At 46.6% G+C, this 15,813-nt stretch overlaps 1 protein-coding gene across 1 annotated transcript in view; it reads right to left on the minus strand.

The window, feature by feature from the left end:
- Positions 1–15,813, minus strand: part of AKAP9 (A-kinase anchoring protein 9) — a 198,721-nt gene that overhangs the window by 78,950 nt on the left and 103,958 nt on the right. Inside the window, exons 17-20 of the mRNA XM_045007992.1 lie at positions 15,285–15,656; positions 12,041–12,265; positions 9,333–9,473; positions 8,770–8,873 (exon numbers count right to left, since the gene is read on the minus strand). Coding sequence (XP_044863927.1) covers positions 8,770–8,873; positions 9,333–9,473; positions 12,041–12,265; positions 15,285–15,656 — 842 coding nt within the window. The remainder of the gene's footprint in view (positions 1–8,769; positions 8,874–9,332; positions 9,474–12,040; positions 12,266–15,284; positions 15,657–15,813) is intronic.

The raw sequence follows: 15,813 nt of genomic DNA on the forward strand, positions 1-15,813 counted from the left end.
GTAATTCTTTTTTTAAATACAGATAGCAGTGTCATGTTTGTCAGCATTTCCATTATAAGGCCTTCCTCCTTATCAGGTTTCATATGTACTGACCAGTGAGGCACTATTGCTCTGTAAAACACAAGTAAAGACTACATGGATAGTGCGCCTAGTGAAAACAATGCAGAATTATCCAACTTGAATATTTGTGTCTAGGTACATGGGCCCTTTAGGATGCTTCTAGTGTCTGAAACTACTGCGTCTTACTAGCCTACACATATCATATTGGCTCAACAATGATGTGAGATATGGACTTCAGACAAAGTAATGAATTTGGCTAATATTACCAAAAAAGATAAACCATAAATGTTGTCCTTTGCAAAGCAGGGTAAATATTAAAGTAGAATCTGTATTAAGTTCTGTGCAAAGTTATTGACAATGTCGGTCTCTTTACAAAAAAAAAATATTTGTTATCATTTAATAAAAGTGAAGTATGTCTTCTCCTCAACTATTTTTCTTCCCCACCCACTGAAATAGGCCTTGACAGGCCAAATGCAAACAATTAAAAAAAAATCCTATTCCATGTGGAGTTGTATGCCAGAAGGCTGATATACCACAATGGTTCATTGACAATGAAGTATGACAATGAAGTAAGGATTAACAGAAGCTACTTTTCATATCCACTACCCACTCTTTCACAGGCAGGTTACAGTCGTTTTGGATGAATAGTATGGGACCTAACAGCAACATTTTAAGCACTGGGCAGTTCCATGAGCACAAGGTCAACCAGAAAGGGACTTCTTTAAAGTACAGTCCTGCTCTGAAAAATTACTATTAAAAATGACATTTTGAGACACCGTGTGTGTCAAGAACCACAGGTTTCCTTAACAAATTTCTTAGTTTATAAGTAAAACTAAATTTTTTTCTACCATCCCTTCAAAAAAGACGGTTACTCACCGTTGTAACTGTTGTTCTTCGAGATGTGTTGCTCCTATCCATTCCAGTTAGGTGTGCGCGCCGCGCGTGCACGGCTCTTCGGAAGATTTTTACCCTAGCAACTCCGGCGGGCCGGCTGGGCGCCCCCTGGAGTGGCGCCACTATAGCGCTAGATATATACCCCAGCTGGCCCGTCCGCTCCTCAGTTCCTTCTTGCCGGCTACTCCGACAGTGGGGAAGGAGGGCGGGTCTGGAATGGATAGGAGCAACACATCTCGAAGAACAACAGTTACTACGGTGAGTAACCGTCTTTTCTTCTTCGAGTGATTGCTCCTATGCATTCCATGTAGGTGATTCCCAAGCCTTATCTAGGCGGTGGGGTCGGAGTGAGACGTGGCAGAGTGTAAGACTGCTGAGCCGAAGGCTGCATCGTCTCTGGATTGCTGCACCAATGCGTAGTGGGTAGCGAAGGTGTGGACAGAAGACCAGGTGGCCGCTCTACAGATATCCTGGATGGGTACATGGGCCAGAAAGGCGGCAGACGAGGCTTGCGCTCTTGTAGAGTGAGCGGTGAGGCGGCTAGCTGGCACACGAGCAAGCTCGTAACATGTCCGGATACAAGATGTTACCCAGGAGGAAATCCTCTGAGAGGAGACCGGGTAGCCTTTCATGCGATCAGCAACCGCTACGAACAGCTGGGGCGAACACCGGAAGGGCTTCGTCCGCTCTATATAAAAAGCGAGGGCTCTGCGGACGTCGAGGGTGTGAAGCTGTTGCTCACGACTTGAGGCGTGCGGCTTCGGGAAAAAGACCGGAAGGAAAAAGTCCTGGTTTAGGTGGAAGGCCGACACCACCTTAGGGAGGAAGGCCGGGTGTGGTCGAAGCTGCACCTTGTCGCCGTGGAAGACGGTATACGGTGGACCAACCGTTAGGGCACGGAGCTCGGAAACTCGTCTCGCTGAAGTTATAGCGACGAGAAAGGCCGTTTTCCATGAGAGATAGAGCAGGGAACACGTGGCCAAGGGCTCGAAGGGGGCTCCCATAAGCTTGGCCAGAACTAGGTTCAAATCCCAGGACGAGGCAGGACGCCGTATCGGCAGGTACAAGCGGTCTAGGCCCTTAAGGAAGCGGGAAACCATCTGGTTGGAAAAGATGGACCGTCCTCCTATGGATGGACGAAAGGCGGACATGGCTGCCAGGTGTACCTTCAAGGAGGAGACCGCGAGTCCTTGTTCCTTAAGGGACCAGAGGTATTCCAGGATCGTAGGAATAGGGACCAGGAAAGGATTAAGGCCTCTCTGATCGCACCAGAGTGTGAAACGCTTCCATTTTGCGAGGTAGGTGGAGCGAGTGGAAGGCTTTCTGCTTTCCATCAGGACTTGCTGCACCGCTGCCGAACAGTCACGCTCCGCGTGGGTCAACCACGCAGGTACCAAGCTGTAAGGTGGAGGGATTGCAGGTCCGGGTGGTGGAGCCTGCCGAAGTCCTGCGTTATGAGGTCCGGCCATAACGGAAGGGGAATGGGATCCCGAACGGAGAGCTCGAGCAGCAGGGTGTACCAGTGCTGCCGTGGCCAGGCCAGAGCGACGAGTATGAGGCGGGCCCTGTCCCTCCGAAGCTTGAGTAGCACCCAGTGTACGAGTGGGAACGGAGGGAAGGCATAGAGGAGGTGATCCGTCCAGGAGCAGAGGAATGCGTCCGACAGGGAGCCTTGGGAGCGACCCTGGTAAGAACAAAACTGGTGGCACTTCCTGTTCTCCTTGGAGGCAAACAGGTCTATCTGGGGAAACCCCCACCTTTGGAAAATTGTGTGCACCACATCTGGACGAAGGGACCACTCGTGGGAGAGGAACGACCTGCTGAGATGGTCGGCCAGCGTGTTCAGCACTCCTGGAATAAAGGACGCTGCCAGGTGAATCGAATGGGTTACACAGAAGTCCCACAGGAGCATCGCTTCCGTGCAAAGCAGGGAGGAGCGAGCCCCTCCTTGCTTGTTGACATAAAACATTGCCGTCGTGCTGTCCGTGAACACCGCCACACAGCGCCCTTGAAGATGGGCGTGGAAGGTCTGACACGCCAAGCGGATCGCTCGCAGCTCCCTGACGTTGATATGGAGGGAGAGCTCTCGGGGCGACCAGAGACCCTGGGTGTGTAGGTCACCGAGGTGTGCCCCCCACCCCAATGCCGAGGCATCCGTTGTCAGGGTGATTGACGGGCGAGGAGGGCGGAATGGGACTCCGGCACACATGACCTCTGGGTCCAGCTACCAGTTGAGCGAATCGAGGGTCGGTTTCGTGACTCTGACTACCATGTCTATGGAGTCGCGGTGCGGCCGGTACACCGACGCAAGCCAAGTTTGAAACGGGCGAAGGCGCAGCGTCACGTACGTGGTCACGAACGTGCAGGACGCCATGTGGCCTAGGAGGCGTAGGCAGGACCGAATCATTGTTGTGGGAAAGGATTGTAGGTCCCGGATGATGGAGACCATCGTCTGGTGTCGAGGTCGAGGGAGGCAGGCCCTGGCCAAACTGGAGTCCAGGACCGCTCCGATGAACTCCACCCTTTGTGATGGAGCTAAAGTGGACTTCTCGGCGTTTATCAGAAGGCCCAGGCACTGAAACAGGGCTAGGATCTCGGCCATTTGACTTGCTACCAGCTGTCGGGATGGCCCGCGAACCAGCCAGTCATCGAGATACGGGTACACGTGCATGCGACGACGGCGGAGGGCTGCGGCAACCACTGCCATGCACTTGGTAAAGACCCTCGGCGCGGTGGAAAGGCCGAAGGGTAGCACCGCAAACTGGTAGTGCGCGTTGTTGACTACGAACCGCAGGTAGCGTCGATGGGGAGGGTAAATCGCGATATGGAAGTATGCGTCCTTCATATCGAGGGCGGCAAACCAGTCTCCCGGATCCAGGGAGGGAATGATGGTCCCCAGGGTTACCATGCGAAACTTGAGCTTGAGCAGGTATCTGTTGAGCTCTCGGAGGTCTAGTATAGGTCGGAGACCTCCCTTCGCCTTGGGGATTAGGAAATATCGGGAATAAAATCCCCTGCCTCGCATGTCGTTCGGCACCTCCTCTATGGCACCCAAACTCAGCAGAGTCTCAACCTCTTGCAAGAGGAATTGCTCGTGAGAGGGGTCTCTGAAGAGGGACGGGAAGGGTGGGTGGGTGAGAGGGAGGGGGCGAAACAAACTGAAGGCGGTAACCATACTCGACCGTACGAAGTACCCAGTTGTCCGTTGTTATTTGGGACCACGCCAGGAGGAAGTGGGAAAGACGGTTGCAAAATAACGGGGAAGGATCTGGTAAATAGCCTGATGGGCCGTCCTCGGGCGTCCCATCAAAATGCCTGCTTAGGCCCTTGAGGGGCTTTGGAGGGCGCCTGGGACTGGGTACGCCGGTTGCCCGATGATCTACGGCGGTTTAGGCGGCCTCTGCGCCCATTATCAGGCCGTGCCCTGGCCTGATTAAATGGCCGGTACTGCTGCTGCCGGAACGACCTCCGCTGGGTAGCCGGTGTGTGCATACCCAGGGCGCAGATGGTGATTCTACCATCTTTGAGGGTCTGAATCCTCAAGTCCGTTTTCTTGGAAAAGAGACCCTTAGTGTCAAAAGGGAGGTCTTGCAGGGTGTACTGGACCTCCGGCGGCAAGGTGGAGGACTGCAACCAGGAGATTCGTCTCATGGTTACTCCCGAGGCCAGAGTTCTGGCTCCTGAGTCTGCCGAGTCCAGAGCGGCCTGGAGGGAGGACCGGGAGGCTTTCTTGCCCTCCTCAAGGAGGGCTGAGAATTCCTGTCGGGAGGCTGTTGGGATCAGCTCCGTAAATTTGGAAAGGGACACCAAAGTGTCATAGGTGTAGCGACCAAGGAGAGCCAGCTGATTGGCAATCCGGAGCTGTAGACCACCGGCCAAATAGACCTTCCAGCCCAACAGATCCATTCTCCGTGCGTCCTTGGATTTTGGCGCTGGAGCGGGTTGCCCATGTCTCTCCCGGTCATTCACGGACTGCACCACAAGGGAGTCCGGAGCCGGGTGCGTGTACAGGTATTCGTACCTGCTGGGAGGGACCGAGTACTTGCGTTCCACCCCTCGAGTGGTGGGAGGGACGGACATCGGCGACTGCCAGATGGTAGTGGCATTTTTCTGGATGGTCCGAATAAAGGGTAGGGCCACCCGCAGCGGGGCCTCAGCTCCAAGCACCCTGGTCACCAGGTCGTCATCCTCAGCGACCTCTTCAACGGGGAGGTCAATAGCCTGTGCCACCCAGCGAAGGAGGTCCTGGTGGGCCCGCAGGTCAATCGGTGGGGGGTCCGATGTCGATGCCCCCGCCACCACCTCATCCGGTGAGGAAGACGAGGATAGGCCCTGGCCCATGGCTTCTGGAGATGGTTCGTCCATGGGGTGCGAAGCCTCCGCGACTACGGGATGCTCTGCCGCTACAGGTGGCGGTGGAGCCTCAACCGGCAGTGATGGAGGAGGCCTGCTGACCGTGGCGTCCGGCACCCTGTGGTCAGAGGTCCTGGATCGCTGAAGTAAGGGAACCCCTTGAGCCTCGTGATATGCCCAGGGGGTCCAGAAGCCCCACTGCTGTGGACCGTGGTCCTGCCCTTGGGGGTTGGCCCGGAGATCACCACCGCTGCACGCTTGAGAAGCGACTGAAGGTTGGCGGGAAGGCCACGGGGGGGCAGAGGCGCTCAGGGACTGCGCCGTCGATGCCTCCGGTCTGTCCCTGGACGGTGCCGGGGATCGGTGCCGGTCGTCGCGGTGCCGGGAGCGAGAGCGGGACCATCGACCGTGCGGGTACCGGGAGGTCGACCGCGATCTCGACCGACGTCGCCGGGAGCGGCTTCGCGATGACCGGTACCGGGAGCGGTACCGGGATCCGGACCTTCTTCGGTACCGACGGTCGTCTCCGGGAGTGCGACCGGTACCGCGATGTGGAGCGGTACTGGGACTGCGACCGGCGCATAGATGGAGAACGGTACCGGGAACGTGACCGGTGCCGGGATCTGGATCGGCGAGAAGGCGACCGTCTCCGCGATCGGGATCGGGACCGGGAGTGGGAACGCCTTCTGTCTCGTCCGTCAGGGGAAGGAGGCCTCATGATGGCCGGTTTGCCCACTGACTTCACAGCCCGCACCGGCGGCGCCGGGGGCTGGAGACACGGTGCCTATGAGAGCTCTATCAGCTCTCTCGCCGTCGAGAATGTCTCTGGCGTCGACGGGAGAGGCAGCTCGACCACGGTTTGCACTGGGGAGCAGGGCGGTACCGGACTCAACGGTTCTTGTGGCGCCGGAGTCGATGGTACTGTGCATGGTCTGTGCACCACCACAGTCGGTGCCGGAGGTGCCGGCGGTGGCTGGGTGAGCAGTCCCGGTGCAGGAGGCTTGGAGGCCGTCTGCGCCGTCTTGCGCTTCCTCGCCGGAGAAAGGGACCAGTGCCGGGGCGCCGGCTGTAGCTTTTTAAGAGTCTCGGTACCGGACCGGCTCGGGACCGCTGGTGCGCTTCGCACTGAGGAGGACTGTTGAGCCGCTGGGGTCGGCACCGTAGGGCTAAGTGCTGATTCCATTAAGAGCTGCTTCAGCCTAAAGTCTCTCTCTTTTTTAGTCCGCGGCTTAAATGACTTGCAAATCGGGCACTTATCTGCTCGATGGGACTCTCCGAGGCAGCGCAGGCAGGAGTCGTGAGGGTCACCAATCGGCATGTGCCGCTGGCAAGCCAAACAGGGCTTTAACCCCGGTGCCTTGGGCATGAGCCCGCACCGTTTCGGGAAAAAGGGGGGCTAGCCCCCCTAATTCCCCTTAATACACTAACTAACTTATTTAACTATTTGAACTAACTATATACAAAGAACCAGAGATACACTAGGGATGTGGAGGTCAAAGGAGCACTCCACTGTTCCAACGGCCGTCACGGGCGGGAAGAAGGAACTGAGGAGCGGACGGGCCAGCTGGGGTATATATCTAGCGCTATAGCGGCGCCACTCCAGGGGGCGCCCAGCTGGCCCGCCGGAGTTGCTAGGGTAAAAATCTTCCAAAGAGCCGTGCACGCACGGCGCGCACACCTAACTGGAATGCATAGGAGCAATCACTCGAAGAAGAACCAACCCTTCAAAAACCAGTCAAGCTGGGTCCTTTCCCTTTGTACTCATGCATGTCTGTGTTGGCTCAGCAGTGCTATTAGGAGTTAAAAACAATCGACATTTATTTTTGTCATTAAATTAAGCAACTATGACTCAGAACACATAGAAGGGGTGAATTAAATCATATCCTCATTGAAATCAATGGGGCCTCACTTTGCCATTGATTTAATTGGGGCCAGTATTTTACCCCAGGAGTAGACTTATTTTACTCTGCAGGTAAAGTATTTTTATAATCACTTTAAAAAGCTGAACTATAAAAGTTATTAAAGGTCATGCTTATAGATTGAGTCTCTTAGAGCAGTGGTTTTCAAACTTTTTTCATTTGTGGACCCACAAAAATTTTTGAATGGTAGTGCGGACCCCTTTGGAAATCTTAGATATAGTTTGCAGAGCCCCCAGAGGTCTGTGGGCCACAGATTGAAAGCCACTGTCTTAGAGGTTCTTCACATGAGAAAAAATAAAATTGCTAGTTGAAGAACTTGGACAACATGAAAATAAATATTATTGTCCAGCTATGGTAATATATGATGATATTAAAGCAGCACAATTATTGATTTTATTTTGCACTGGAAACATGTACTTTTTAAATATAGACCACATCAGTCTGTTCATCTATATCTGATGGCTACATAATTATAAAATAAACATTAGTTTATTTATATCAGTACAGTATACTAACTATATTTCATACAGTTCATTTTTTTTCCAAAGAATTACTGTGCTTCATAATGATGGGGAGCCAACACCTTAAGTCGCCAAGATTCCACATGCAGGCTGAGGAAGGAGATTGGGAGAATGTGGCAGCGTTGGAAGTCAGAAATTAGAGATGGGGAAAATGACATAACTCAAGATGAATTTATGTTTAAAATGCAATCTTTGACTTTATAACAATAAATGTAATTTGTGGAGGTTTTGTAAGAATATTATATTGGTAGCTTAATATAAAACGAACAGCAAGAATTGTGCACAAAAAAATAGTTAAATTACGCAGATGATATTTTTTGAAAATGCCTAAGTTATGCCATGTAGTATAAGCAATATTTAAAATTACATAATGACATTGAAAAATAGGCTATTGTGTTTCTGGTGAGCATCTTTGTATTTATTTATTGTAAACGTTTACATAAAAAGTTGAAGATAAGGAATATTCAAAGATACACTGGGATACTTTGACAAAAAAAATCAATGTAAAAATATATAGTGCCCTATATAGTGTATGAAATGGATAGGAAAATTTGCAAACATCAAAAACATCCTATTTGCCATTATATAGCTACACAGAAAAGGTTGAGTTTCAGATAAGAGTACACAACCTAAGCAGTATGTAAGGAATGCGTGGCATAAGCCAAGAAGTAGCCTTATAAATTCCAATGATTGGAATATGATTTTAAATGCTCGATTCAACTACTTGGAGTAAATAGCCTGAGAACATCATTTTCAAGACCATTTTTTAAAAATCCAATTTTGTAATACAGCCGTTTAAATAATACAGTAAAAAAGTGACAAATTATTTAGATTCACTCAAAAAGCATCCAGGTTTGGATTCTATTTTGACTTATTATAAATTTTTATTGCATATGACTGATACATCAGATAATTACATGATTCACAAAGCTAAATATAATTTTTTGATTGCAATTATAGCATAAATACAGAAACTTTGAATTAAAGAAAGTCTGGATTTAACAAGTTCAAGCTCTGAGTACCTTTCTTTTGAAAGAATATCCAAAGATATTTCTTCAGGCTTTCCTCCTCCATCTTCACCCTCAAAGGTGTACTCTTTTGATTCAGTTTGGCTTTCATTTTCATTCTGAGTAAGTATTTGCAAAGGCAGAGAAGACAAAAAAGACAAAAATCCTGTCATGATGAAATCAACATTGTATTCTGATACATGGTTACATTACGAAATTAAAACTTTTATGCAAAAATTACATATTGTTTGAAATAAAACAGCTACCCCTTTCCATGAAATTGCTAGTATCCAGGAAAGATAATAAGTACAAAACACATTAATGTGTAGATGAAAAAAACATGACAGATCCAAACCAGAGCCTGTTAAAATGAAGTTTGTTATGCTAAATAAACAGTTTCTGGGTTCTCTGTTGGATGTTGCTATAGCAACATTAAAATCTGAGTTTATCTAAAGTAAAAAGACAGGCAGCTAAACTCCACCTCCTCATTATTTAACCAACCCATAAGGCAGCAGACAAAAGAAATCCTACTGTATTTACATACCATGGCTCCTAAGGTAGCCAAAGTCCATATTTACCTGTGTTTGCGTACTGTTGTTGCATAGCTCACAATGCAGCTTCTCTCTTCCGGGTACAGAATGTTGCTTTAACAATTCTAGTTCCTCTAAAAGCATTCTCTCTCTCTCTGTAACCAAGTTGTCATTCTCCACTGAGACACTCTAAAAATGAAATTTCATAAGGGCATGCTATGAACAGTAGAAGGAAAGCATTAACATTAGGCAGGTTTTTAATTTTCGGGTATTAGTGATTCCTGGCACTTCCAATACTCAACATATTTTGCACCAGGAAAATGCAGCTTCTTTTGTTAAGTTGCTAAAAGCAAATTTAAAGCTTTCTGAAACTGAGAGCTAATCCATGGTTTTGGTAGCTTAAGTATATCTAGGATTTTCATACAAATCTGTAAGTACTTCTTTTAAAGCACTATATTTACACTGGAAGTTACAAGTTTAACATCATAATATATATATACTGTAGTATAATTTTTAGGATGGCAGATGACTACCTAGATAATATGTCCTTTTTATAAAAGATCTTCATAAAGGTGAAAGGATATAGTATAACAAACTAATTACAGCTGAGAGTAAAAACAGGGAAGGAGATTTCTAATAATCAGAGGAGCAAGACTCTGGAGCAGCCTGCCAATACGAGTAGGGGGGCAAACAACCTAACTCAATATTTCTCAAACTGGGGTCTACGGAGCCCCTGGGGGTCTGCGAGCCCTGTTGATCAACTCCTCCCTCTCCCTCCCTCAACTCCTCCCGCTCCCTCCCAGTGCCTCCTGCATGATAGCCGGAAATAGGCAGGGAAGAGGAGGGGCATGGGTGTAGTGGGGGTGGAAAGAGGTGGGGCCTTGGGGGAAGGGGTGGAGTGGGGGTGGGGCCTAGGGCTGAGTGGGGGGCTTGGGGAGCCATGAAAAATTTTAAATCAAAATGGGGGTCCTCGAGTTGCTAAAGTTTGAGAACTGGTGACCTAACTAGTTTTAGGGAGCTTGATAAATTTATGAACTGGATTAAGTGACTGGGTTGCCTGCTGGAGACTGGACTTTATGACCAGGGTGGTCCCCTCCAGTGCTATGGTCCAAATTTAGAGGAGCTAGAAGTATTCCTGATTTAATAATTATATATTAATTCTAACATAGATCTCATGGCAAAAACATCCTTTACATTAAAACAGAGGAGCTAATGACCTAAATCACACAAGTACTCTCTCCCCCCAGTGTTAGAAGTTTGAGCTCCTGCAATGTATAGATGTGAGTGTAAGGAGATAGAAGAGGCAGTGCAGAGGAGGGAAAGATATAGGTACCCCAAAGGAACAATTCCAGGACAATGAGTAGGAAGAGGTCCAGAAATAGGCTAAAGGATAAGCAGGCCTGACAACCACACCCCGAAGTTGCAGAAAGGAGAAGCAGGCTTACCAGCTACCTACAACCACAATGTTTGGGAACAGCAGGTCACTATTACACTTTCCTCCCATGAAGCAGACAGAAGGTAGATAGAGAAAAACCTAGTATGGGAGGAGCGTAAGGTGTCAGGTGGAACCTTGTAAGTATAGTGGAGTAGAACTGAAGAACTTTAGGGTTCTCCTGTCACTATTTTCTTGTATATTTTTGTAATGTTGCATTGTTCAGAGGACACATCAAATACATATCCATGCACTGTCAATGTAATATGTGAGTCTGTGAATGTACGACTGGATGGATTCTTTTGAGTTTTGTCCTCTTAGTCTGGTAAGAGATAAAATCTTATTTCTGAGATCCCGATAATTAAGAGGAGTTCCTTTAACATTCCTTTTATGGAGATTGTATGGGTTTGGGACACTGGATTCTAGGGTGGCTATATTTTAGAAATGCAAAAAATATAGTAAACATACACCCTTGCCTTTCCCACTAAACTAATTTGTACTTTACAAAGCCAAGCTCCTTACGGCCCAATGGAAACAAGGAGGACATCTTTTGGCTGCTGGGAAGTTCACTCTTGCTCATAATGGTTTATTTCTTCCCTAGGGAATATTAACCCTTCTCCCCACCAATGCATGGAAGCTCCTTGCAGCTTCCATAACACCAGGTCCAATCAGGCAGACCTCTGAGTCTCCTGTCATTGGTACTCTTTCTCATTTCACCTGAGACCCAGGTGGAAGCAGCATATTATGCAGTGGAAAAGCAGTGTGGACTGCCTTTCTAGCCCACAAGATAGGGCATCTGGCTTGAGATAAAAGGGAGCATGAAGGAAGAAATATAGCATTAGAGACAGTAACTGGGAGTTGGATCAGTGCAGGCCACTCTTGGAATGCCCCTCTCCACAGATGACCCAAGTTTGGACTGTGAACAGTCATTACTGGGAACACTGTGCCAATGATAGCAGTGAGGACAGGGCACTAAAAGAAGCAATGGATCACTACTCCACTGACAACAATCACTGGGTGGGTCAATTAATGATAACCCTCTGAGACCACACTTACTCTGAGGGAAATTGGTTAACGGAAGCTGGCCCCAGAACCCTCATGCCCTTGACTTGGTAGGCTTCACTGTACAGATAGTGGCAGGAGATCAGGCTGCTAAATGTTTTCCCAGCAACAAAAAGATGGTTGAACTGCTGGAGGCTCCAACCAAGACTAGTCCATGACAGTTTAGGGATGACTGTGGTGAGAACTCATTTTTTAAAAAAAAGCCAATATCAGTTGTCAATACACTCTTCTGCCCCTGCCATCGCCCCAGATCCTACTTTACCTCGGCTAATTGAACTTTAAGTCTATCAAGCTCTGCTAGGAGTTGTTCTTGATTTTCTTTTTGCCGTTCCATTTGCTGCATATGCCCCTGTCTCAATAATTCTGTTGCCTGCTGATGTTCCTGATATTGTCGTACAAGTTCCTGTCGCATGTCTTCCAAACGCTCTTCATATAGCAACAGCTGACCTGAGGTTTCTGTACTGGATGTTGCCATCTCATGATAGGGCTGTAATATTTGAATTGTTACCATTTTATATGCAGGTACATGTATGAAATGGTTAAACAATTTTTCAAAAATATTTGCACAAATCAAAACAGCTATCATCTAAGGCCTGGTCTACACTGGGGGGGGTTCGAACTAAGGTACGCAAGTTCAGCTACGCGAATAGCGTAGCTGAACTCGAAGTACCTTAGTTCGAACTACTTACCCGTCCTCACAGCGCGGGATCGAAGTCCGCGGCTCCCCCGTCGACTCCGCCACCGCCGTTCGCTACCCACCGGGTCGGCGGGTAGCAATCAACTTCTCGGAGTTCGATATATCGCGTCTCATCTAGACGCGATATATCGAACTCCGAACGTGCTCCCGTCAACTCCGGGACTCCGCCACCGCCGTTCGCGGTGGTGGAGTTCCAGAGTCGACGGGAGCGCGTTCGGAGTTCGATATATATATAGATGAGACGCGATATATCGAACTCCAAAAAGTTGATTGCTACCCGCCGACCCGGCGTGTAGTATGAACGTACCCTAAGAAATCAACTTGTTCCCTGCTTTTTGGAAGGCCAAATGTTAAAGAATCACATACTCCCCAACTAAGAAATAGTAAACATATGTAATGATGTAATGTTCCAAAACAAAGAAAAATATTAAGCTTTGTTTAATATTTTGAGGTTGGTGAGAGAGAGTGCAGAGACTTCATATATGAAGCTCTATCCAAGTAATATTAATATCCATGCCCTTATCTCTAACCTTCCTCATTGCAACCTCCTGCACTCTGGCTTTGCACTTTTATCTTCCTCTTCTCAAATCTATCAAAAGTGCTACCACTGAATCACCTTCCTTGGACCACATCTCATATATTCTTCTTTTCCTTTTTCTTCTGAATAAAATTAATGATTCTCTTTTTCAGTTTCAAAGCACTTCACAACTCAACTCCTACCTATATCTCTCCTCTCATAACCACTAATGCTTCTTTTGTTCTCCAAAAGTATCACTCCTAGCTGTTCCCTTTGTGTGTGTGACTCACTTCTGACAGAGCGCTTTCTCACACACTTTTCCATACCTGGGATAGACCACAATTCAAAAGCCTCTTCATATTCAACCTTCAAAAATATCCATATGGCCTACTATTTGCATGAGGTACTCCAGTTACATTTTTTGTTTATCTCTGAAATGTGCCCATTGCAACTACCCATCTCTCTGTTTTTGTACTGTAGTCTTCTGTTTTGGCAAGCAACAAAACTGCCTGTGCTCTTATACCTTTAATAGAGATGGGTGAAATTTGTTGACTTTTCCAATTAAATTTTTTCCAATGAAAAATGCATTTTTGGTTCAACCAAAACATTTTGCAAATTCATGTCCATTTCAGTTAATTGCATCGGTCCAAAAAAAAATTAGGAGGAGGTACCCTTCCTCCTTATATCCAAGAGCCCCATGATTAGGGACTTGAACCCAGGTCTCACACATCCCAGGTGAGTGCCTTAACAACAATGGCATTGGCTAATCTGAGGTGGGTCTCTTTCAGTCTCTCCTGTTGAAGCTGTTCTACTTTTATATAAACAATTAATTTCACTGCAGCAGGGACTAGGAACCCAGAAGTCCCCACTCCCAGGTGAGTGCCCGAGCGATGAGGCTACAGGGTCATTATCACTCTCTGGTCCAATGAATGTTTAAGTATTTTACACAAAGTGCAACATAGAATATCAGGGTAGGAAGGGACCTCAGGAGGTCAGCTTCAACAGAAAAGACTACGAGAGACCCATTACAGAATAGCGAATAGCCTAGTGGTTACTCACCAGGAATAAGGGAGACCTGGGTTTGAAGTCCCTGCTCAACAGCAGTGATTTGAACCTGGGTCTCCTGCATGAGTGTCCTTGCCTCTGGGTTATTGGGAGCCGCCTCCTCCATTTTGTGAGTGGTGCCTAAGTCCCCTTGTAAATATAGCCCTTCATTTTCTTTGGAAAAATGAAACTTTTAACATCACAGTCCAGGTTTAGTTACTTAAAAGTGGATTGTGTACAGGGAGGCTGGCGGAGATTTCTGTTACAGATATAACTTAACCTTTTGCTATGAACATTTTCCATGTATCAGTTTTTCCATATATTTATTTCAGTTTGCCCTGGACATATACTGCTTCTGCCTCTATGATACCAAAAAGAAGTAGACCAGGATGGTTTTGCTATTTAAGCAGGTGAAGGAACACAGTCTGAGGGGGCAGTAAGAGATATGCACCCTCCTACACTGTGTGTAGCTTCACTCTGCAGAGGATCCATATGTGGAAACACATAATGAATGAGCATAACATGGGCCAGAGGCCCTTCAGCTTTGTGGATCTTACCATCTTATCTCTTTCAGAAGGGAATGAATTGAGTAACCTATCTTTGTCACTGAGCTGCAGTAGCCCTGTAGACACAACAGGGTAAAAACTTCCCCATCTCACTTTATAAATTGCCAAATGCCTGGCTATTAGGATTGAATGGTATACATTCTGCATATACCTATCTTCCCCTAGAGATTATTAAAAATAATATATTTTAGCTATCGCTTTTATCCTTTCAGATGATGTCCTCTATATATCAAGAGAGACATGGGTGGGTTAAAATAATACATTTACACAATTTTATCCCCTTTATATAGGTTTCATGTGTCACTAGTAAGACATATTTATTTGTATTAAAATATTTTTTTAAAATCAAGCTTATTTTTCACTGTTTATGCCATTCTTTCTTTTTTGCATTTCACAAGCTCTGATCATGAAAATGGATTAGTCATTTTCAGTATATTCAGTTTTATGTTCCAATTCTCATGCATTAGTGTAATGCTACAATATTTGGGTTAAAATACAGCACACAAGCTGCTAAATAAAATATGAATTTTCATAGAATTAAAATAAATCATAACATTTCTGGTAAAATTAACTCTTTTCCATTTACAATTTTTTAAAACCCCATCAGTTTAGGCCTAAATTACCTAGTAGTACTGGGGGAAAAAAGCAAAAGATTTTCTCAGGTGGATGTCTATATACTTACTGATATTTCCTTCACTGTAAGCTCTTTGTCATGGGAGAAAGGTAATACTGGAAACCTCATTTCATTCTTGCTCAGTTCTTGTATGTAACCAGGATTAACACTTGATTCAAGTTGTTCTTCAAGAGAAGAAATCTCACTGGACTCTTCACTCAGCTCCTTGCTAAGTGGTTTAAATTCTTCTGCATGTTTAATGTCTGCTTTCTTCTCCTTAATAAGATGGCTGTCTAACTCATCTTCAGTGCACTTCTTCTTACTTTCAGAACATTTTTCCTTTTTATGAACAATTTGTGTTTGTGCTGATTCTTCCTCTTGTCTAGCCATTCTTGCCAGTTCAGTCTGTTGAGCAAACGCTACACTCATTGACACAATAACCTGAAAAAATAAAAACAACCTTTAGAAGTTCATACATAGCAGCGTCTACTACTGCAGAAGAAAACTAGTTGCTACCCATCAATAATATGAATAAATGAATAAATCAATTTTACATGGAAATAAATACATTTAAAAGGTAAAAAAGCAACACAGTTAG

This window comes from Mauremys mutica, chromosome 2, assembly GCF_020497125.1.
Source record: "Mauremys mutica isolate MM-2020 ecotype Southern chromosome 2, ASM2049712v1, whole genome shotgun sequence".
Classification (NCBI taxonomy): domain Eukaryota; kingdom Metazoa; phylum Chordata; order Testudines; family Geoemydidae; genus Mauremys; species Mauremys mutica.